A 23449-nucleotide genomic window follows, 5' to 3' on the forward strand; every position below is an offset into this window, starting at 1 on the left:
AAAAAAGGGTCCGGGACTTGTTTTGAGCTTCAGGCGTTCGGCGTGGAAATGTGAACCATCTCCATAGAGGGCAATGCTATTTCTCTCCTCCAGCGTATCGAGCGTCGGGCGTCGGGCGTAAATACGCCTAGGTGTGAATGGAGCCTAAAAGTTGCACAGTGCTGAATAGCAAAAATGCCCAGGTTTAAACCTTCCGGAGCCCAAGTGGTTAAACGGCATGGGTTGTTTTACAAGGTGAGAGTTTGCATATAATTCAATTTTGGATAATATACTGCAAATAATAAAGTGTCCTCTAGGTGGCAGTGTTTGATGGAAATGTCTGAGCATCCAGCGCAGGTGACGGGTAAAGCAAAGATTGGACAGGTGTCTACCTTACAAATGGGTTAGGAAGGTGTGCCAACTGCCAGCTGCTCCCATCCCTTTTTCCTGCTCTCCTGGCCCATCACGCTATGCAAATAAATGTTTTGCATGGGCTGATAGCCAAGGGCGCAGGATGTTGCCTTGTGCAGGAGAGGTGTGGTGGTTTTTTAAACTGGAATTCTCTGTGCCCTCCTAGTGCCAGCATCTGCCCCCCTGCCTCCAGCACCTCCATGCCATCCACAGCAGGCACAGCACAGAGCCCTCAGCAGGATGGTGAATGTGGACTATTGTCACCCAGGTATGCTGCATTGTCAGGACAGTGATAGATGTGCTGGGATAATACTGTCATCATTTGGATACTCTGTCATGTGTGTACTCGTCTCTGTTATGCCACGCTCCAATATAAACTGGTGCTGGGAAATAGACATATCAGATCACCTGTTGGCATGAAGCATCACTGTGGTCTGTACAAGCCATGTGATGATGACACAAAATAACATCTGCTTACTATATTAAGATAGTTTATTAAAGTAGATCTAAACCCTGGATGGCATTTAGTTTGCTAAATCATAAACTGTTATGTTTTTTTATTATTATTATTGTTTTTGCCTTTTTTTCATCCTTTTTCTCTTCTTAGTGCTGCTGATCCAATGCAGCCTTTCTGTCTGCATTCTTTGGCTCCAGCAGGGGCTGCAAAGTGTTGCTCAGGTTGGGCTTCCTAATGATGGCAATGGCAGAACATGCCTGCACAGTGTTCATTGGCATGCTCATTGAAGTCCTCACTGGAAGTGAATGTGACAACGCTTAGGAGCAATTAGGAAACAGGGATAAAGTGTTGTCACTCCATAACAAGTGCCTGAACAAGAATCATGTATTGTGTTAAACTGAACGTGATTGCTAACACATTTTTTTCTTAATTGCTTCCTTTTCATCTGTTAAATATGCCTTTGAAAGCATTTTATTATATCTGTTAGATAAGAGCAATAACTTAATAAATAAAAAGCTGCTTCTTCAGCCAGAAATCTTGAAAGCTGATAACTTCCTGTGCTTTCTGCCTCTGGATTGTCATCTGTTAGCATTGTTCCCTGCTATCCCTGCGGACTACAAAACACCTTCCCCTCTTATGGAGAAGAGATAAATGTGTTCTGTATTCATGACCATGTTATGTAGTGCTAACATACTCGCTTTCCTGGGGTGACAAGGCTGCTCAGTACAGTTGTTACCCCAGGACAGGAAGTGTGTTAATGGCGGGATTAACAGGATAAAATAAAGGGGGGGGGGAGAAAACTAGTGCAGCCACCACACCTAAGGACTGGTAAACTGCAATATTATTGTTTTTTGCTTGGGATTAGATATGCTTTTGGAAAGTTTTAAATATTGAAAATTGACTTCTCAAATTACATTGACATGTGAATAAATGAATGAATGAATTAATGAATGACTTGTATAGCGCTACACATGCAAACTGAATCGCCTCTGGGTGCTTTTTCCAGCCAGTATATACAGTATACCGCGCACCCCTAAAGTTGCCCCCGAAATTCCTGTAAAAAAAAATGTTATATGATTTCATTACTTACAGTTTTGGTGTCTTCCCAGCATCCATCGTCCGGTCCGGCGTCCGTCTGCGGCCTCGATGGTGTCCTCCCGGCTTCTCCAGCGCGCGCGCCCTAAGTCGAGTCCCTGCTTCCCGCGCTCAGTTCGAACGCCTCCGCCGACATATACCGAGTGCAGTACACTCGGGTACATTCGGCAAGGCTCGGCGTCGCTCGCGCTCACGCTCTGTGACGTTTATGCGTGAGCACGAGCGAAGCCAAGCCTGGCCGAATGTACCCGAGTGTACTGCACTCGGTATATGTCGGCGCAGGATTTCAAACTGAGCGCGGGAAGCGGCTATCGGCGTATATTGCGCACCCACTATTTTCCCCTTATTTTAAGGGTAAAATAGTGCGCGATATACGCCGATAAATACGGTACATGTGAAGCCCTGTACACACAATCGGATATCTGATGGAATCTAATCCGATGGATTTTTTCGTCGGATATCCGATGAAGCTGACTTTCATCAGTCTTGCCTACACACCATCGGTTAAAATTCCAATCGTGTCCAACGCGGTGACGTAAAACACTACAACGTACTGAGAAAATGAAGTTCAATGCTTCCGAGCATGCGTCAACTTGATTCTGAGCATGCGTGGATTTTTGACCGATGGATTTCCCTGCAGACGATCGTTTTTTTAAGCATAAGAAAAATTTAAAACAGGTTCTATTTTTTTTCACCGATGGAAAAAAAAACGATGGGGCCCACACACGATCGTTTCGTCCGATGAAAACAGTCCATCGGTCTGTTTTTATCAGACAAACCGATCGTGTGTACAGGGCTTTAAACATTATATGAAAATGTGATTATTAGCTTAAGATATACTTTAACATTTGACATTTTCAGTTTTGTAGTCATTTACATATAATGTTGCTTTCTGTGATATTGATGATGATTAGTTATGCTGAATAAGTGTGTAATATTATTATTATTATTTAGGTACTTATATAGCGCTGTCAATTTCCGCAGCGCTTTACATATACATTGTACATTCACATCGGTCCCTACCCTCAAGGAGCTTACAATCTAAGGTCCCTAACTCACATTCATATACTAGGGCCAATTTTAGAAAGAAGCCAATTAACCTATCAGCATGTTTTTGGAGTGTGGGAGGAAACCGGAGTACCCTGAGGAAACCCGCGCAAACTCCAGGCAGGTAGTGTCGTGGTTGGGATTCGAACCAGCGGCCCTGTTTACTGCTAGGCGAAAGTGCTACCCACTATATGCATATTAATGTGCAGAAATGTGAACATACTACCAATATATTCTATATAATTGTCAATATATGCAGTATGATTATTAATCCAGGGTTTAGAACTTTATTTCTCAGCTTCATTACAGCAGCTATTTGTTATCTCTCCTTTGGTGTGTCATTTCATCTCAAGGACCCCTAAAGTAGCTTTTACTCTTATAGCAAGACATCGCTTGTATATCAAGTCAAAATGTATTAAAAAATGTTGCTTGTCTTGGAAAACGCTCTCAAACCAAGTTACTCTCAAACCAAGGTTTTACTGTATCTGCTTCCTATCAGTAACCACTGACACCGAGGCTCTTTTTTTAGCTATCTGTATGGGGGGCATGCTTCCCACTGACCACCAATATAAGGAGTGTTTTATCACTGATCACCAGAATAATGGGACACTTCTTTTACTGAATCTTACAATGACCACCAATGTAAGGAGGCCCTTCTCCAAATAATCACCAGTCTAATGCCGCATACACCGTGTGTAGGTCCCATCGGACATTTTCTGTCGGTTCTCAAATTTTCCGGCAACAAAATCCTTTCTCGGAAATTCCGATCGTGTATGGACAATTCTGACTCACAAAATTCCATGCATGCTCTGAATCAAGTAGGAGACAGAAGCGCTCGGTCTGGTAAAACTAGCGTTCGTAATGGAGATAGCAAATTTGTCACGCTGTAACGGACTCAAAAGCATGAGGCTATAAAGCGCGAATCGTCTCTCACCAAACTTCTACTAACACGATTGGTATTGAACTTCCCTTTTCTAGTGCCATCGTACGTCTTCTACGTCACCGCGTTCTTGACGTTCGGAATTTCCGAAAACATTTGACCGTGTGTATGCAAGACAAGTTTGATTACAGTATACTGTATGTGTACTATGTTTTTATTTATTTTTTAATTTAGCGCCGATCCCTGCCCCCATGCGTCGCAACGTCACAGAGAACGGAGCTCGGCGGCACTCGGGCACTGTGTGAATCGAGCGAGGAGACAGCTTGCTCACACATCAGGGAGACATTGCAGGATCTAGGGGACAAGGTAAGTAACTCTGCCTGGATACTGCGATGCGATCCCGAGTCTGGCTCGGGGTTACCACTATTGGTACTGAAATTCCAGACTCAGGAGTACCGCTCAGGAGGTTAAACCCAAAAGCAAACATTTATTATATTGCAGCCTACTAAATTCTTAGATGTGATGGCTACTTCAGTTTTCTTTTTTAGGCTTTCTTTCCTTTATGTTCACCTAGTGATCCAGCTAGTAGGTCTGTTGTTTTTTAACAGAACAAGCTCCCCTGCAAATAAAGTGTTGAGACAAACCATTTATCACTGAACGGGGTGCTTATATTGTTCAGCTTTTATTTATTCTTATACCAAAAAAAAATACCTGTTGCTATGTAACCATTTGTGTAATTGCAGTGTGAGCTGGAGTTTGGTTTTACTTTGTTAGTGCATTTCAATCTGCTAGTACATGTAACACTTCCTTCCTCCCAGACTGACAATGCTGCTGTCCAAAGGTGCCCCTGTTGCTCCTTAACCCAGAGTGGAGGCACTCTAATACAGGTAGTGTGTTACTGGCCAGATCACCAGGTAAAATCACACAGATCAGAGAGGGAAAAAATAAACAAAAAAAATAAAACTAATGCAGCCACCACATCTTAGGATTGGTACGCTGCAATACGTTATATTTTTGGTTTTGGGTTTAACACCACTGTAACGGAATGGCCCGTGATACCCAGAGACTTTTGAAGGATGTGGGGTACTCCTGTGCCAGCTTCACCAATGACTCTTACGTCTAGGGTCATCGTATGTCCAATAGGGGCATAGGATGACTGAGAAATGATATCTCGGATTACATGAGATGGGAAAGTAACGATAATTCATGTATTGCAGTATATCTTGAAATATTACAGGTGGTTAATTCTGACCCCAACAGGTCAATAGCAGAGTGACTCATTCATGTGGGGACACAGACTGTTGAGGTGCTAATTAAGTCTACCTGGCTGTAGTGATAAAAGCTTGCTGTGTTTGCATTCGATTGTCTATTGTGCTAATTAAGTCTGTCTCTCAAGAACCTTGCATTGTGTATGCTAATGACACTGTATTGTGTTAAAGTTCTTTTGATGATAGATATGTGTTGGCAGTCTGAAAGGTCAGATGTCTGACCTTTCAGGTGTAGTGGATTAGCATGTCAATTATGTTTACTAAAGAATGGCCCAGATTCAGGTACGATTTGCCCCTTTTTTACGGAGGCACAGGGCAGCGTTTTTGCCCTGCGCCCCCGCAAAATTATCTGCGCTGCGCGCGATTCACGGAGCAGTAGCTCCGTAAATTGCGTGTGCGCTCTTTAAAATTGCCCTGGGTAAGGGCGCCTAATGTAAATGATCCCGTAGGGGGCGGGAATCATTTAAATGAGGCGCGCTCCCGCGCCGAGCGCAGAGCGCATGCTTCGTCGGGAAACTTTCCCGACGTGCATTGCGGCAAATGACGTCGCAAGGACGTCATTTGCTTCAAAGTGAACGTGAATGGCGTCCAGCGCCATTCACGAATCACTTACGCAAATCACGTAAATTTCGAACGTTGCTACGCGGGAACGACGGGTATCCTATAGCATTGCCTGCGCCTGCTATTAGGATGTGCAACCTTACGCAAAACCCGACGTACGCAAACTAGGTAATTTGCGTACGCAGGGCTCGCGCAACGTTGTGAATCAGCGTAAGTATGCAATTTGCATACTATACGCTGACCACAAGGGGAACGCCCCCTAGCGGTCATAGCAAGAATGCAGCCTAAAATCTGCGTGGCATAAGAGCCTTATGCCACGCAGATTTTAGGCTGCAGTCGGCGTAACGAGTTCTCTAAATCAGGAGAACTCGTTACGCCGGCGCAAGTCAGCAATTGCGCTGCGTAACTATGGTTACGCAGGCGCAATTGCTTACTGAATCTGGGCCAATGTGTTTTATGTAGCAGGTGAGAATAACTTATCGCAGAGTCAGAACGTCTGGGGAATGATGAGTAATTAGCTCATCTGAATGTCATTATCTAACGGAATGTGTATTGAGCACCCATTGTGTCATGTTGTGGGTGGAAAACCTGAGAGTTTACCATTAAAGTGTTCATTCGTTTTGGAACCAGAGACAGAGCTGTGTGTGTCTCGTTTCTGGGGGAAATCCAATGGGTCCTGTCTGCTGAATTGTGGAGTGTCGGTAAGCTGTCGTGGGTTGGTGGAATGGAATATCGTAAACAGTGTTAACCCCTGACCGTTACAACCACCCTAAAACAGTAGAGAAAGTCTGCCTTAAAAGGTGTGCATTTATTATCCTTACCATATACGAGTTTTCTTAGAAGTCACTAATGCTTTTATAATGGTTATCCTTGTTTGTTTGATAGAACAGTATGTCAATTGTGTAACTTTCAACTCAAATTGAGTTTATTTTTCTAGGCAGAACCCACAGAAGCTGTGAGAAGTACATTACATGTTGAAAAATCTAGAATGCACTGTATGTGTGTATTTTGCAATATTTTGCAATGCATTAGCTTAGAATGTGGGTGGAGCAGGTTTGCACAATATATTACAGTAGATATTATATAACTGAACGTAGTCATTATTTTACATTACAGAACTGCCGTTTTGGTGTAATAGTAAATGCTTTATTTGCTGAGGTGAAAAGATTCTGTTTTTCATGATGCCGTCTTTTTGCAAATTATTTTGCTCTGGTGCGATGGACAATTTTTAGTTAATCGGCCAATGACTGCAGTCAGCACAATGGATTTTTGTCTTTTGGAAAACAGTAGTTTTGGATCATCATCTGCACACACTTGTGCTACTTTATTACTGCAACTGACTCTTGTGTGTTCCTCAGATTGGTCAAATTGGCCTTTAAAAAGCCAGTGAACCTTTTCTCATTTGCATATCTACAACTTATGCTGGATTTTCCACTCAAAAGAACAGAGAATTCAGCCAATTGGACAAAGTTAGGGATGGTGTAGGGGGGTTACCAAAGCAAGGAAGTGAAGCAACGATCCTTGGGGGATTTCTTCTACATGAGCTCTAAAGTTTGTACCAACCTAATGGCTGATTGAACCCACAGCAGTCGCGTAACTAGACCCTAGGGCCCCAGTGCAAGAAACCATAAAGGGCTCCCTTCCCTCCGAGCCCGGTGGTGGAATGCCAGGGCCCTGTCACAAGTGTAACCTTTGTGACCCTGGTAGTTCCTCCACTAGTGTCAATCGTTTTTCTTTTGTTTTTCTTCTTTATATTAGTTTTTTTTCAACTATTTTTTTCTTTTACAATATACCATTATTTTGCATGGAAATTTTGCGTTTTATATTGTAGGCCTGTAATTCTTAGAAATAACTCACTTAAATCTGTCCAAAAAAGAGTCTAGTAGACATCCCGGGTATAATACAATTTGAAACACAAAATCATAAATTATAATACAATAACTAAATATAAATAATTATAACAAATAATATAATAATAATACAAATTATTACTTTAAATTTTTTTGATGACAAATTTCCCCACAAATCACTATCACTCAATTCTGCTAGTGATTCTAATTTATTATCGCTGTTTTTTAGCTGGTCTAAAACCACTTTTGACATAAAGGGACACTTTTTTGGTTGCTATGGACAATCTCCAGTTTCCAGGCAGAAAGAACAGTTTTTATTATATAAAAGTGCATGTAGGACACTGGGCAGCCCACTAGGGACAAAGGGGGTGTTGTATTTTTTACATACAGTACTGTAATCTATAAGATTACAGTATACTGTATGTATTGTGTTTATTTACTTTTTTAAATTTGGTGCCGATCTCTGCCCCGTGCGTCGTAACGTCGCAGGGAACGGAGCTCGGCGGCACTCAGCACTGTGAATCGAGAGAGGAGGACACCGCTCGAACACACAGTGGGGCGGCATCGCAGGATCCAGGGACAAGGTAAGTAAACCCTGCCTGTGGACACTGCAAGGCGATCCCGAGTCTGGCTCGGGTTTACCGCTTTTGGTCCTCAAATTCCACCCTGAGCCAGACTCGGGAATACCGCCAGGGGGGTTAAAGTGGAAGTAAACCCTCTTATCATTTTCGGCCAAGAAAGCTGCCATCTTGGCCTCTGTTTAATCTCCAACTGCCATGATGCTGCAAATGTGATCAGTTATGACACTAGCCATTGGGTGGTTTGACAGTTTGGTTGACCGCACAAGCAAATGTGACCGTAAGCAATCCCGGCATGCCGGGAACATAACTGTTTTCTGAAACCTTTAAATCAATGGGTTTACTTAAGCTTTAAGGACAGAGAAAGGAGAACACAGCCCTCAATCTCAATCTCAGCAGCTTCAGCAGAGCAGAATGAATGGATAGGAATAGCTCTGCAGTGAGACTCCCCTCCATTCACAAATTAAAACAGAGTAAACACAGTTTACTCTGTTTCAGTTATCAATGGAAAGAATCAGTGATAGGTACGGATCACTGACTCTCCATTCAGAAAAGGAAGGGGCTGGTAAATCACACATTTACCTTCCCCTTCCCTACCCTCCACCCTGACAGATCCCCCCACAGCAGCTGGCAGGAGAGGGGAGGTGGGAACCCGGCAGAGCTGCAGGGGACAAGGGGGGCCATGAAAGAGCAGGGGGGTGGAAGGCAACCAGGGGGCAGTAGAAAAAAGATGGATAGGAGGAGCGGTTGTATGTAGAGGAACCAATCCCCTCCATTTTCAACCTGTAGCCCCTGAATTACCTGCTTCTCCTCCCCTCCCTTTCACAGACATTCTGCCGCTCCTCCTATCCAGGTGCTAGGGGGGCTGTATGGCCCCCTTCATCATGGGGCAGGGTTGACATTTACCCCTGCGACCCCTGTAGAGGTGCGCCCCTGATTTACAGTACCCACACATAACTGTTTCTGAATGTTCAGCTTAATTGAAATTTAAACAAAAGATGATGGCAGTGAACAAGATCCTCCAAGCTGATACAAAACTACACAATAGGCATAAGGCCTCGTACACACCACCCAATGCCCGCGGACCGTTTTCATCGGACATGTCAGCTGGGATCATTTGGTCTGATGTGTGTACACACCATCAGACCAAATTCCCCGCGGACAGAATACGCGGTGACGTGTCGGCTACGTGGCGGCGACGATGACACCGTGACGTGCGCGCACCAGGAAGTTCAATGCTTCCACGCATGCGTCAAATCACTTCAACGCATGCGTGGGATTTCGGGCCAGCGGACATGTCCGATGAGTCGTACTGACCATCGGACATGTCCGACGGACAGGCTTCCAGCGGACAAGTTTCTTAGCATGCTAAGAAACTTTTGTCCGCTGGAAGCCTGTTCGCTAGGCTGGAAAACTGTCCGGTCGGCCCTACACACGACCGAACATGTCCGCGGAAACTGCTCCGACGGACCAGTTTCAGCGGACATGTTCGGTCGTGTGTACAAGGCCTAAGAGATAAATATCTGTGATCCCAGGAATAATCTGATATTTGATCACACTGCATTTTGTAGACATAATCTGTGAAATTTCTAAAAAGTGCCACAGATATTCATTAGAAATTGTAGTAGTGGAGAAATGCCACCACTTTTGGTAAATATATGTCCCTTTTGGTAAGGTATTGAATCTGTTGTAGAATTGTCCCAGAAGAAAACCTTTGTCTGTGACACAAAACATACATATGCAATACAATGTATTCAAACATGGAAGGGATCTTTTTTATCCCCACTTACCTTATTACTGACTTGGTAGTATTGCTCTATGAATATGTCACAACAATAGTAAAAGAGTTGCAAAAAAAAAGCACATGAATGTGTGGCACATGTTCGTACTTAAATGAAAATGTTTCACAATGTTTGCTCTAGGCTTCTGACTACAACTATACTGCTAGAAATGTGTCGCAAATGCCTAACTCAATGTACACCAGTGCCACTCCCCATCACCTTTTTATCATTGTCAGGTTTTTTCTATAATTTGCTGTCAAAAACTTAAAGTGGTTGTAAATCTCAGTCATGGAATTTGAGCAAACCACATACAGTATATGTGCAGTGTTTACTTATCTCTCTCCAAAGCTCTAAGTGTAGTTTTTCTCTGGTGCTTTGTTCCTCTGTTAGCATGTACTGTAGAGCTGATGTTCTACATGCTAATAACTTGTATTTTTTGTATATGTTTATTATTCCAAAGGGGAAAATATTATGGTATACCGCAGCACTGTCTTAGCTGACTGCCATACTTTTATGGCCATCTTTAATGTTTTGCTCCTGACAAAAAAAGAGTCTGCTTCCAGTGCTTCTATTACCGTGTTATGTGGGGCTCCCGGTAGCATCATCCTGCCACTGGCACCCCTCCCAGCGTGAAACAACCTCCCAAATGCTGCAGCTGAGCTGCCAAAAAATAACTACAAGGGTGTGGGACGACCATCCATCCTTCATTTGCTGGTAGCTGCAGCAGTTGAAGGATAATCCTCGCCTTTCCCTTCTTCCAGATTAATTCCCTAAAAAGGGATTCTATCTTTTAAACCATTATTTTCCTATCCAAAATGTAGAGTTATGGAGCATGTAGAGCAATTGTGGCATCCAGATCATTTTAATCAGGTTACTTTGCCCTGCCGCTGATAGGGGGAGTCGGCCCCAAATATCAGCTTTTCGCTTAAATTTAACCAGAAGTGGCACTAGGTTATTACTGATATATTGGTCTGGGTCTCGTGTTATCACAATCCCTAGATAATTCATCTTTTCCACTGTTTTTAACTGGGGGATTCCAGGTAAGATGGGGTTGCTAACTGGGTCGCCAGGTAAAAGTTCAGATTTCTCCCAATTTATCACCAGACCCGAAAACCGTCCAAATTCCTCAACTATCTGCATTGCTGCCCTTAAAGATGCCGTAGTATCCCCCAGAAAAAGCAGGGCATAGTCCGCATACAGTGCGATCTTTTCCTCCCCTGACTTCCTCTGGAACCCTTGTATGCGCTGATCTAATCGCGATTGCTAATGGCTCCATTGCCAGGGCAAAATGGAGAGGCGACAAAGGGCACCCCTGCCTCGCCCCCCTCTCCAGCTGGAACATCTTTGAATATTCATTTAAAAAAATTATTTTGGCACTTGGGGCATTATAGAGTATTTTTACCCATCTAATGAAGAAAGGCCTAAACCCGAAAGGCCCGCCAGAGATAGTCCCACTCCAGGCTATCAAAAGCCTTAGCGGCATCTAAGGACAGAATGGCTCTTGCGCCCATATTCTCTGTTGGGGTCTGCAAATTCAGATACACCCTTCTGATGTTAGTACTGGTCGATCTATTGGGAATAAACCCAGATGTATACGTTTTTGAATACTTTTATTCAGCCTAGCCGCCATTATTTTAACATTAGGCCCCGTACACACGACCGAGTTTCTCGGCAGAATTCAGCCAGAAACTCGGTTCAGAGCTGAATTCTGCCGAGAAACCCAGCCGTGTGTACACTTTCGGCCGAGGAAGCCGACGAGGACCTCGGCGAGGAAATAGAGAACATGTTCTCTATTTCCTCGTTGTTCAATGGCAAAAGTCGGCCCGCCGAGTTCCTCGGCGGCTTCCACCCTGAACTCGACGAGGAACTCGATGTGTTTGGCACGTCGAGTTCCTCGGTCGTGTGTACGGGGCCTCAGAACATAATAGTGCTATCGCTCTATAAGAAGATGTATCCAGCTGATCTTCCCCTCTTTCTGCAGCACAATTATAGTAGCCTCCGACATCGAGGAGGGCAGCCTCCCCCTTCTGCCATCCACTCCAATGCCCTTAGCAACTCTGGAAGCAGAACCTCGCCATACTGTTTGTAAATCTCTGCTGGTAATCCATCTGGCCCAAGAGACTTCTGGTTGGCCATCCCCGCTACTGTCAGTTGACACATTAACACATTTTTAATAACGCTATAATCTTGCAGTAAACAGAATTGATAAATGTTTCCTTGTGTGTTTCATCTGGCCATAAACATGAGAAAATAGTAAGCAAAGTAGGATCTTCTAATGTGTCTTCTTGCACAGATTTAGTTGAGCTGTACAGGGAATTATGGAAAAAGAATATCAATTTAAAAGGATAAACATTAGATTATGTTGCACACCAAAGCAATGTTAAACAGGTCATGTGACACATTTATTACAAGGTTACGGCAGGAGTCATAAATTCCCGCCTCGGCTGCTCCAAAGTCGTGACAGTAAAGTGTAAAGAAAAGTAAATCTGTAACTGAATCTAAAAAGTGACAGATTTAAACCTGACCCTGACCAAGTCTTAATTGTGCATCTTGGGAATATGTGTCTCATTTTCAGCATTAAATCTGTCTTCCAATTTTGAAAACTGTTGCACTTGGCTGCCCAGGAATAAAGACGCACAGCTCTGTAAATCTGTCAGAGACTTTGCTGATAAAGAGGCAGCCTGATTTGTGACTAATTGTGCTGCTAATTGGTTTTGTTTTCACAACTACATAAAGAATTATTTTCTAATCTATATTTCTGTATTTCCTTTTTAAGGGGCAGATTCACAAAGATCTGCCCCGGTGCAGCGTATCTGAGATACGCTGCGCCGCCGTAACTTACTTGTTTTGGTTTGAATCCTGGAAGAATTTGCGCCGTAAGTTACTCTCGCGGCGTAACGGCACCTAATTCAAATCGGCGAGTAAGGGGAGTGTTTCATTTAAATGAAGCGCGTCCCCGCGCCGAACGAACTGCGAATGCGCCGTCCCTAAATTTCCCGCCGTGCATTGCGCTAAATGACGTCGCAAGGACGTCATTGTTTTGATGTGGACGTAAATTACGTCCAGCCTGATTCACGGACGACTTGCGCAAACGAAAAAAAAAATGTAAAATAATACGCGGGAACGACGGCCATACTTAACATTGAGTACGCCACCAAACAGCAGCTTTAACTATACGCCGGAAAAAGCCGTCTGGAGACGACGTAAAAGAATGTGACGGCCGCTCGTACGTTCGTGGATCATCGGAAATAGCTAATTTGCATACTCAACGCGGATTACGACGGGAACGCCACCCAGCGGACGCCGAAGAATTGCATCTTAGATCCGAAGGCGTACGAAGACGTAGGCCTGTCGGATCTAACCCAGATGCCGTTGTATTTTGTTTTGAAGATTCAAAACAAAGATACGACGCGGGAAATTTGAAAGTACGCCGGCGTATTAGTAGATACGCCGGCGTACTCGCTTTGTGGATCTGCCCCTAAGTCTCTTAATGCATCAGACTTTAAAAAGGTGTTCCTTTTGGCCATATCAGAGCAGTTTTAGGCCCCATTTCCACTTGCGAATAATTTTAATTATGGTTGTAAGAATCAGAGACTTCCAGCACTGTAAATAGCTGCGGCTGTAGGCAGGTTTTCTACAATAAGGATTTTTGCTTAGCAAGATGGCTAGCCTGCCTAGGCTGGGAAAGGGTTAACTGGGTCCGGGCTCCTTCCTGGGATTTTTTGGGACACCCAGGGGCTCTGTTGAAATGTGAACAGACTGTCCAGAAAACAATTGTTTACTATATACCCTTACACTGACTGGTATTGATACTGCACAAGAAAATACCAGTCACCTCACCAAGTATCATATGATATTGCTGACATACAGAACAAATGTACACCCAATTTTTTGGGACAAATAGCTATATAATTTTTTTTAATACACCCTTAGACCCCTTTCACACTGAAGCGTTTTTACAGCATTTTAGCGTTAAAAATATCGCTATTAAAACGCTCATAAAACACTCTCCATGCATCTCAATGGACCCTTTCACACTGAGTCCTGCAAGCAGCATCTTTGGAGCAGCTTTTGGGCGGTGAAAAAAAAAGCTCCAAAAACACCCCTCTCCATTGAAATGAATTGAAAGCGCTGTAAAAACGCCTTACCCTTTCACACTGAGGCACTGCAAAAATGCCCTAAGGCCCCTTTCAGACTGGGGCGGGAGCCGTGGTGGCGGTATAACGCTGCTAAAAATAGCGGCGTTAGACCGCCGGGATTGCAGCGGGAATCAGCCCCTAGCGGTGCGGTATTAACCTCCGCTAGCGGCCGATAAAGGGTTAATACCGCCCGCAATGTGCCTCTATAGAGGCGCATTGCGGGCGGTATTGCCGCGGTTTCCCATTGTTTCAATGGGAAGGAGCGGTATACATGCCGCTCCACTCTCACCGCTCCAAAGATGCTGCTGACAGGAGATTTTTTTGTCTCCCGCCAGCGCATCGCCTCAGTGTGAAAGCCCTCAGGCTTTCACATTGAGTAGGCAGTGAAGGAGTTTTTCAGGCAGTAAAGCAGCGCTATTTTTAGCGCTGTACCACCTGAAAAACTCCTCAGTGTGAAAGGGGTCTAAAACGTTAGGGTCTTAGCGGTGCTTTACCAGCACATTGGGATTGCAGATGAGGCTTCGCTCGAATAACGCTCGAAAAACGCTTGAATAACGCTCAAATAACACTTGAATAACGCTCGAAAAACGCCCCAGTGTGAAAGGGGCCTAAAAGTGATTCTTAAGCACCTGGTTTTGGCTAGTTTATGGTAAAACGATGTTCTTTCCACTTCCAGATTATGGCCCCAACAGTGCTCACTGGAACATTCAGAAGTTTAAATATCCTTCTGTAACCAATGCCATTAGTATGTTTTGCAACAATAAGGTTGTGAAGGTCTTGAGAGAGCTCTTTGCTTTTATCTATCATGAGATGTTTCTCTTGGTAATGAGACACCTTTTTATAGGCCATCAGTTGAGACAGAACCAGTTAATATGAATCTTTTATGACAAAGGGCAGGATTTCTTTCTAATTACTGATAGATTTCAGCTGGTGTCTTGTCTTTCTGTGCCTTTTTGCACCGCCCTTTCTTGATGTGTTTAATACATTTTCCCTGTGTCATTCTATTTTATTAAACATACATAACCTAATTTCTGAATGTATTTGTTTTCATTTCTTTGTATGTATGGGTTGCATGGGTTGTTACCGACATGTCGTGAAAATTTCATGCCAATAGCACCTTTCAAAATATATTTACATAGCAAAATGGTGAGGTGTTCAATGCTTATTTTACCTGCTGTATATAAGTACCCGAAATAAATAAAATAAATAAATAAATATGGCCCTGGAAATTCCAAAAGTGTTTGCCAGTAGTCTCTGCAGAAAGGTGGGGGGGGGGGGTTGTCCCTGAAAAGAGTAGGCAGAAGAGAGAGAGAGGGGGGAAGATTTACTAAAACTGGTGCACTCAGAATCTGAAGCAGCTGTGCATAGTAACCAATCATCTTCTAACTTCAGCTTGTTCAATTGAGCTTTGACAGAACAACCTAGAAGCTGATTGGTCACTATGTACAGCTGCAACCCACATTGTATACAAAGGCTGTTTGATCCTGTCTTCTTTGATCCTCCCCTTCTTCCACTGTCCCCAATCTATCTTCTAATAGAACAGAGCCTTGGGGGCACTCTGCACATGCTCAGTTTGGTGTGTTGCTTGAGTGTTTTTTTTTTATTCTTGGGAGGGTGCATGTGATCAGCACAGGGTCAATCATCACTGTCCAAATAGAGGGTCAGGGGTGCTGCAGCCTCATAGGACAATCGGGGTAGAATGAAAACTCCTCGTACAAGCTTTAACCAGACAGTGATAGAACTTACAAGACTGCTATATACTGCTGCTGAGAAAAGGTATTTAGCAGTTTATATTCACTAAAGTAATTGCATTTCCATTTTCTGTGTACTGTAGGAGATCAGATATAGTGAATGCAACACTTTAGGGGTCCATGCACACTGGACATAAAAAGTGCTGCTTATACAGGCATGTTGCATTTTTTTCTTCAGCCTGTAGAACAGTGTTGCCAACCTACCAGATTGACATTTACTGGCACGACACCCGAAATTTGCTGGCGCAACCAAGTTTTTACTGGCATTTCACAAGAGTTACTAAATTACATTTTTAGGTGCAAATTTCAGTATTTAGGCTACAAACAAGTACGCTAGGCAAACAGCAATGTGATTTAAGGTAGATATTAAGGTAAAAAAAACATATTTTTGTTATTTTCGATATAATAAGGGCAAATTATTTAGTCACATCACCCCCTGCCTCCATCCCCCTCTGCCACCAACACCCCCTGCCTTCACCCCCTTCTGCGGTGCCACAATCTCCCCTTGCCTCCAATCTCCCCCAGGCCCCCTGCCTCCAATCACCCCCTGCCTCCATCGTCCCCTACCTGCATCCCCCTCTGCGGTGCCACCAACAACCCCTGTCTCCATCCCCCACCCTCTGCGGTGCCACCATCCCCCTCTGCGGTGCCACCAACACCCCCTGCCTCCAATTACCCCTTGCCACTAACACCCACTGCCTCCAATCTCCCCCTGCCTCCATTGCCCCCTGCCTCCATCCACCTCTGCGGTGCCACAGCAGCCACCATCACCCCCTGCCTCCATCGTCTCCTGCCTGCATCCCCCTCTGCGGTGCCACCAACAACCCCTGTCTCCATCCCCCACCCTCTGCGGTGCCACCATCCCCCTCTGTGGTGCCACCAACACCCCCTGCCTCCAATCACCCCTTGCCACTAACACCCACTGCCTCCAATCTCCCCCTGCCTCTATTGCCCCCTGCCTCCATCCACCTCTGCGGTGCCACCGCAGCCACCATCACCCCCTGCCTCCATCGTCTCCTGCCTGCATCCCCCTCTGCGGTGCCACCAACAACCCCTGTCTCCATCCCCCACCCTCTGCGGTGCCACCATCCCCCTCTGCGATGCCACCAACACCCCCTGCCTCCAATCCCCCCTTGCCACTAACACCTCCTGCCTCCAATCTCCCCCTGCCTCCATTGCCCCCTGCCTCCATCCACCTCTGCGGTGCCACCGCAGCCACCATCACCCCCAGCCTCCAATCACCCCCTGCCTCCAATCTACATGCGCAGTTCCAAGCCGAACCAATCTCGGCTATTTTTACTGGCACATTCCCGCAACCACGGACATTTACGAACGGGGGGAAAAAGTGCCAGTTTTTACGAACTGTCCGTGAAAATACGGACGGTTGGCAACACTGCTGTAGAAGCAGCTCTATGTTAGCCTTTGTGTCTATGCAAATTAGAGACTTTACAGGCATATTGTCAGAGGAACGTTTAGAAGCAGAAAAAAAATACTTGCGAATTGTGTTTTTGAGAGGAGGATTAGGGAAGAAAAAAATGCTTCTAAGCATGTCTAAACATGACATTTGGGAGTGTTTGGCATTTTCAGGTGTACATTGATTATAGTGAAAAATGAGCAGAGGAGAATGTTCTGGACAAAAACTTGTAAAAGCAAATGCCCATAAAAACGCTCATGAACTCTTGTGCGATATGAGCCACTATGAGCATTTTGTATGTTGCTTGTTCTGCCAGAGGTTCTGTGTACGGACCCGAAAAGTGATGCCTTTTGAAGCCCAATGCACCTTATATTATACAGTAAAACCTTGGATTGCGAGCATAATTCATTCCAGGAAATGTGCTTGGAATCCAAAGCACTCGTATATCAAAGCAAATTTCCCCATGATTCCTTCCACAACCATTTATTCATAAATCCTGCAGTTTATATAAAGAGATTATAGCAATGTTGTGTAGCCATAAAATGTCCTTCCACAAATGGAAGCCTCCACAAGGGGATTAGAAGCAAAATCCAGCAGGAGCTACAGAGTATAAAAGAGAAGTGAGGCGCCTCTAAGTGTAGCAATATGGTTACATTTAATGAAGGTACAACATTTAGCAACTCACATCGTTGATGATTAAAAGAGGCACATCTAAGCATGCAGGGATCCGGGGTAAAGCTGTCCACGTTGACCCGGGGTAGGCAACCTTAAAGAGGTGGAGATCTACCTGAAGAACATGGGAGAAGTCAAAGATCACCAGGCCCAGTGTCGTCCAGTGTCACCTCCTCACACCCGATTTAAACCTCTTATGCCGCGTACAGACGGTCGTTTTTTGTGATGAAAAACAAACAACGTTTTGAATCATGAAATAAAACGACGTTTTTGAAACTTCATTTTCAAAAACGACGTTGCCTACACACCATCGTTTTTTCAACATGCTCTAGCAAAGCGCGGTTACGTTCAGCACTCTTTTCCATTGAAGCTAGCTTCATAACTTGCTTCTGAGCATGCGCAGGTTTAAAAACGTCGTTTTGAAACGTCGTTTTGCCCACACACTATCATTTTCATTGACACAAAAAACAACGTTTTTAAAAACGACACAAAAAAATTCGAGCATGTTCGAATTTTTTTTTGTCGTTTTTCAGAAGACATAAAACGACGTTTTCCCCACACACGGTCATTTTAAATGACGTTTTCAAAAACGTCGTTTTTTTTCATCACAAAAAATGATCGTCTGTACGCGGCATTAGACCCCATTCACACCTGAGCGTTTTGTAGCTTGAAGCCTGAAGCTACAAATCGCTGGAGGGGAAAAAATCTATTATTCTCTATGGAGATGGTTCACATCTCCACTACAAAACGCCTGAAGCCAGAAGTTCCAAAACGCCTGAAGCTCAAACAAGTTTCTGATTTTAACATTGGTGACCCTTTAGACCTGTCCAAAATCGCGGCAAAACGCGGTAAAAAACGCTGCAAAAACCGCAGCAAAAAAACTGTAAAAACGCAGCAAAAATCACGGAAAACGCTACGCTCAGGTGTGAATGCAGCCTAATTGCCATACTAGTGTTTTGCAATTATGTGCATTGCAAAGTAATAATGGGGTTGAATCAGGTGGTTGAGCAACATACTGCCTCTTCACCACTTGTCAAAACCCACAGGATATAATAGAAGTCTATAGCTAAGCACAGCAAACCCACAGGAAAGCTGCAGGTACACTGCACTGCACCCACGATGTGGGTAAACCGCAGCACACCAGTGTAAAAGCAGCTCTATACTATTATGCCCAGTGTAATGCTTTACACCATGGGTCTTTAAACTATGGCCCTCCAGTTGTTCAGGAACTACAATTCCCATCATGCCTAGTCATGTCTGTGAATGTCAGAGTTTTACAATGCCTCATGGGATGTGTAGTTCCGTAACAGCTGGAGGGCCGTAGTTTGAGGATCTCTGCTTTACACTAACCTGAAAAACTCTTCTTTCCTTCTTCTGGCACCACTCTGGAGACCTCTAGCCAGGATAAAAGGTGGAGTGCATTTGGTATCACACCGCATGGGACAGGAGCCAGCACTACAGAGGAGGCATTGGCTTATGTAGATTTTGCTCCCTACTACAACTTCAATGTTACAAGTTGTCGCTCTGTACTGCACTCTGTTCGATACTCTGGATGGCATCCATCCACGGATCCTAGGTGAGTTGAGCTCTGTCATTTCAAAGCCACTGTATCTAATATTTAGGGACTCATTAAAGACAGGAATAGTACCACTGGATTGGCGCAGGGCCAATGTGGTGCCCATATTTAAAAAGGGAACAAAGTCTTTACCAAGTAACTATAGACCTGTTAGTTTAACTTCTATAGTTGGGAAGATACTGGAACGTTTAATAAAAGACCACATGGATGAGTTCTTGCTGGAAAAAAACTATTTAAGCAGCAGACAACATGGATTCATGAAAGACAGAAGTTGTCAGACAAACCTGATTTCCTTTTATGAAGAGGTAAGTAAAACCCTGGACAGAGGCGTGGCTGTGGACGTGATATATTTGGATTTTGCAAAAGCGTTCGATACAGTTCCGCACACACGGCTCATGTGTAAGGTAAGGTCTACGGGATTGGATATATCGGTTTGTGAATGGATAGAGAACTGGCTGAAAGACAGAATTCAGAGAGTCGTGGTTAATGATTCTTACTCTGAATGGTCCAATGTTATGAGTGGTGTACCCCAAGGTTCAGTGCTGGGACCCTTACTTTTCAATATATTTATAAATGATATTGGGTCTGAGATCAAAAGTAACATTTCTGTCTTTGCAGATGACACCAAGCTATGCAGTGGAATAACGTCCTTACAGGATGTCTCCAATTTACAAGCCGACCTCAATGCACTGTCTAATTGGGCGACTAAGGCCGGGTACTCACGAGCAAACATGTATGGTGAAAGCGGTCCGTCGGACCGTTTCCACCATACATGTCTGCCAGAGGGCTTCTGTACGATGGTTGTACACACCATCGTACAGAAGTCCGCGCGTAAACAATACGCGGGGCGTGTCCGCGGTGTCGCCGCGTCGATGACGCGGTGTCGCCGCGACAATGACGCGGCGACGTGGGCGGCCCGCCTTTAAAATGCTTCCACGCATGCGTCTAAGTCATTCGACGCATGCGAGGGACGGCGGGCGCCTGGACATGTACGGTAGGTCTGTACTGACGACCGTACATGTCCGAGCGGGCCGAATTCCAGCGGACTGTTTTAAAACAAGTCCACGAATATTTGTCTGCTGGGAAAAGGCCCGGCGGGCAAATGTTTGCTGGAATTCGGCCCGCTCGCGCCCACACACGACCAAACATGTCTGCTGAAACTGGCCTGCGGGCCAGTTTCAGCAGACATGTTTGGTCGTGAGTACGGGGCCTAAGTGGCAGATGAGGTTTAATGTAGATAAATGTAAAGTTATGCACTTGGGGGCTAAGAATATGCATGCATCATACATACTAGGGGGAGTACAACTGGGGGGGTCTGTAGTGGAGAAGGATCTGGGGGTTTTAGTTGATCATAAGCTCAATAATGGCATGCAATGCCAAGCTGCGGTTTCCAAAGCGAGCAAAGTCCTTTCTTGTATTAAGAGAGGTATGGACTCCAGAGACAGAGATATAATTTTGCCCCTGTACAAATCATTAGTAAGACCTCATCTGGAATATGCAGTTCAGTTTTGGGCACCAGTTCTCAAAAAGGATATAGGAGAACTGGAGAAAGTGCAGAGAAGAGCAACCAAACTGATAAGAGGCATGGAGGAGCTCAGCTATGAGGAAAGATTAGAGGAACTGAATTTATTCACTCTTGAGAAGAGGAGAATAAGGGGGGATATGATCAACATGTACAAATATATAAGGGGTCCATACAGTGAACTTGGTGTTGAGTTATTCACTTTATGGTCATCACTGAGGACAAGGGGGCACTCTTTACGTCTAGAGGAAAAGAGATTTCACCTCCAAATACGGAAAGGTTTTTTCACAGTAAGAGCTGTGAAAATGTGGAACAGACTCCCTCCAGAGGTGGTTCTGGCCAGCTCAGTAGATTGCTTTAAGAAAGGTCTGGATTTTTTCCTAAATGTACAGAATATAACTGAGTACTAAGATTTGTAGGTATAGTTGATCCAGGGTAAATCCGATTGCCTCTCGGGGGATCAGGAAGGAATTTTTTCCCCTGCTGTAGCAAATTGGATCATGCTCCGCTGGGGTTTTTTGCCTTCCTCTGGATCAACTGTGGGTATGGAGTTGGGTGTATGGGATTTTACTGTGTTTTTTTATTTTATTTTGTTTTTTGTGGTTGAACTGGATGGACTTGTGTCTTTTTTCAACCTGACTAACTATGTAACTATGTAATGGCGGATCAGCAAGCCCTGACTGTGATCTACCAGTAATCTGTCTGCGATCTACTGGTAGATCCCGATCTACAGGTTGCTGACCCCCAACGTAGACTATCCTCCACCGTCGGCTCTCACCGCTGTCAGCCTGCAATCGTGACTGGAAAGACTGGAAAGACTACCCTGCAATAGAACGATCTAAAAAGCGAGGCTTCAAGCGCTGTGTGGAAGGGATGATGTTGATGGCGGTGAGGAGGATGGTCTGTGTGGACAGCTTTACCTCGGATGCCTACATACTTAGATGTGTTTGTTTTAACTGCTTGCCGACCGCCCACCGTCGTTTTACGGCGGCAAGTCGGCTCCCCTGCGCGAGAGCGCGTAACATAACGTCGGCTCTCGCGCACGCCCCCGACTCCCGTGCGTGTGCCCGGCGGGCACGATCGCCGCCAGGCACACGCGATCGCTCGTTACAGAGCGGGGAACGGGAGCTGTGTGTGTAAACACACAGCTCCCGGTCCTGTCAGGGGGAGAAATGCTGATCTTCTGTTCATACAATGTATTAACAAAAGATCAGTAATTTCCCCTAGTGAGGCCACCCCCCCTACAGTTAGAACACACCCAGGGAACATACTTAACCCCTTCCCCGCCCCCTAGTGTTAACCCCTTCACTGCCAGTGGCATTTTTACAGTAATCAATGCATTTTTATAGCACTGATCACTATAAAAATGCCAATGGTCCCAAAAATGTGTCAAAAGTGTCCGAAGTGTCCGCCATAATGTCGCAGTACCGAAAAAAAACGCTGATCGCCGCCATTACTACTAAAAAAAAAAAATATTAATAAAAATGCCAATAAACGCTTATTGCGATTTTTTTAACGAAAAAAATAGGTAGAAGAATACCTATCGGCCTAAACTGAGGAAATTTTTTTTTTATATATATATTTTTTGGGGGGATATTTATTATAGCAAAAAGTAAAAAATATAATTTTTTTTCAAAATCGTCGCTCTATTTTTGTTTATAGCGCAAAAACTAAAAACCGCAGAGGTGATCAAATACCACCGAAAGAAAGCTCTATTTGTGGGGGAAAAAGGACGCCAATTTTGTTTGAGAGCCACGTTGCACGACAGCGCAATTGTCAGTTAAAGCGACGCAGTGCCCTTTCTCAAAAAGTGCTCTGGTCTTTGGGCAGCAATATGGTCCGGGGGGTTAAGTGGTTAAACATCAACCATGTGAGTTGCTAAATGTTGTACCTTCATTAAATGTAACAATATTGCTACACTTAGAGGCGCCTCTCTTCTCTTTTATACTCAGTTGTGACGTGACACTACTTGTATATCAAGACATCGCTCATTTATCAAAAAAAATTAGCTTGTCTTGCAAAACCCTTTCAGACCGAGTTACTCTTAGAGGTTTACTGAATAGGTTTGCTTTTTGGATACTTGAATCCTAGCCATAGAGAATAGATGAGTATGCCTGTAGTAAGATATACTGTATGTCGTCGCTATATATAATATGTACATATTACACATTTACTGCGGTGTATTAGCATGTAAACTGCAGATGCCTTGTGTACCATCCAGGTGTTAAATACTATTGGCCATTCACCGTCCAGCTTTTAGACAAACATATAATTCTGTTTGACTAAGAAAGGTATGTCTGAAGATCTTGGCTCCACTCCAGGTCTCACTGTAATATCTCGGCATATGCTTTGTAAAGGTAACAAAAATAGTTTGAAATCATATTCAAGGATAAAGAAGACCAAACATTTCATGTGAATATGTATTTACTTTTAGCATCATCTGGTAGAGCTAACAAAACAAGGGATGT

At 44.3% G+C, this 23449-nt stretch overlaps 1 protein-coding gene across 1 annotated transcript in view; it reads left to right on the forward strand.

Moving 5' to 3' along the window:
- Positions 1-494: 494 nt before the first annotated feature.
- The window catches only part of POU2F3 (POU class 2 homeobox 3), a 137006-nt gene continuing 114051 nt past the window's right edge, over positions 495-23449 (forward strand). The window contains exon 1 of the mRNA XM_040325536.1: positions 495-658. Coding sequence (XP_040181470.1) covers positions 631-658 — 28 coding nt within the window. The 5' untranslated portion in view covers positions 495-630. The remainder of the gene's footprint in view (positions 659-23449) is intronic.

The sequence above is a fragment of the Rana temporaria genome, chromosome 10 (assembly GCF_905171775.1).
Source record: "Rana temporaria chromosome 10, aRanTem1.1, whole genome shotgun sequence".
In the NCBI taxonomy this organism is placed as follows: Eukaryota; Metazoa; Chordata; class Amphibia; order Anura; family Ranidae; genus Rana; species Rana temporaria.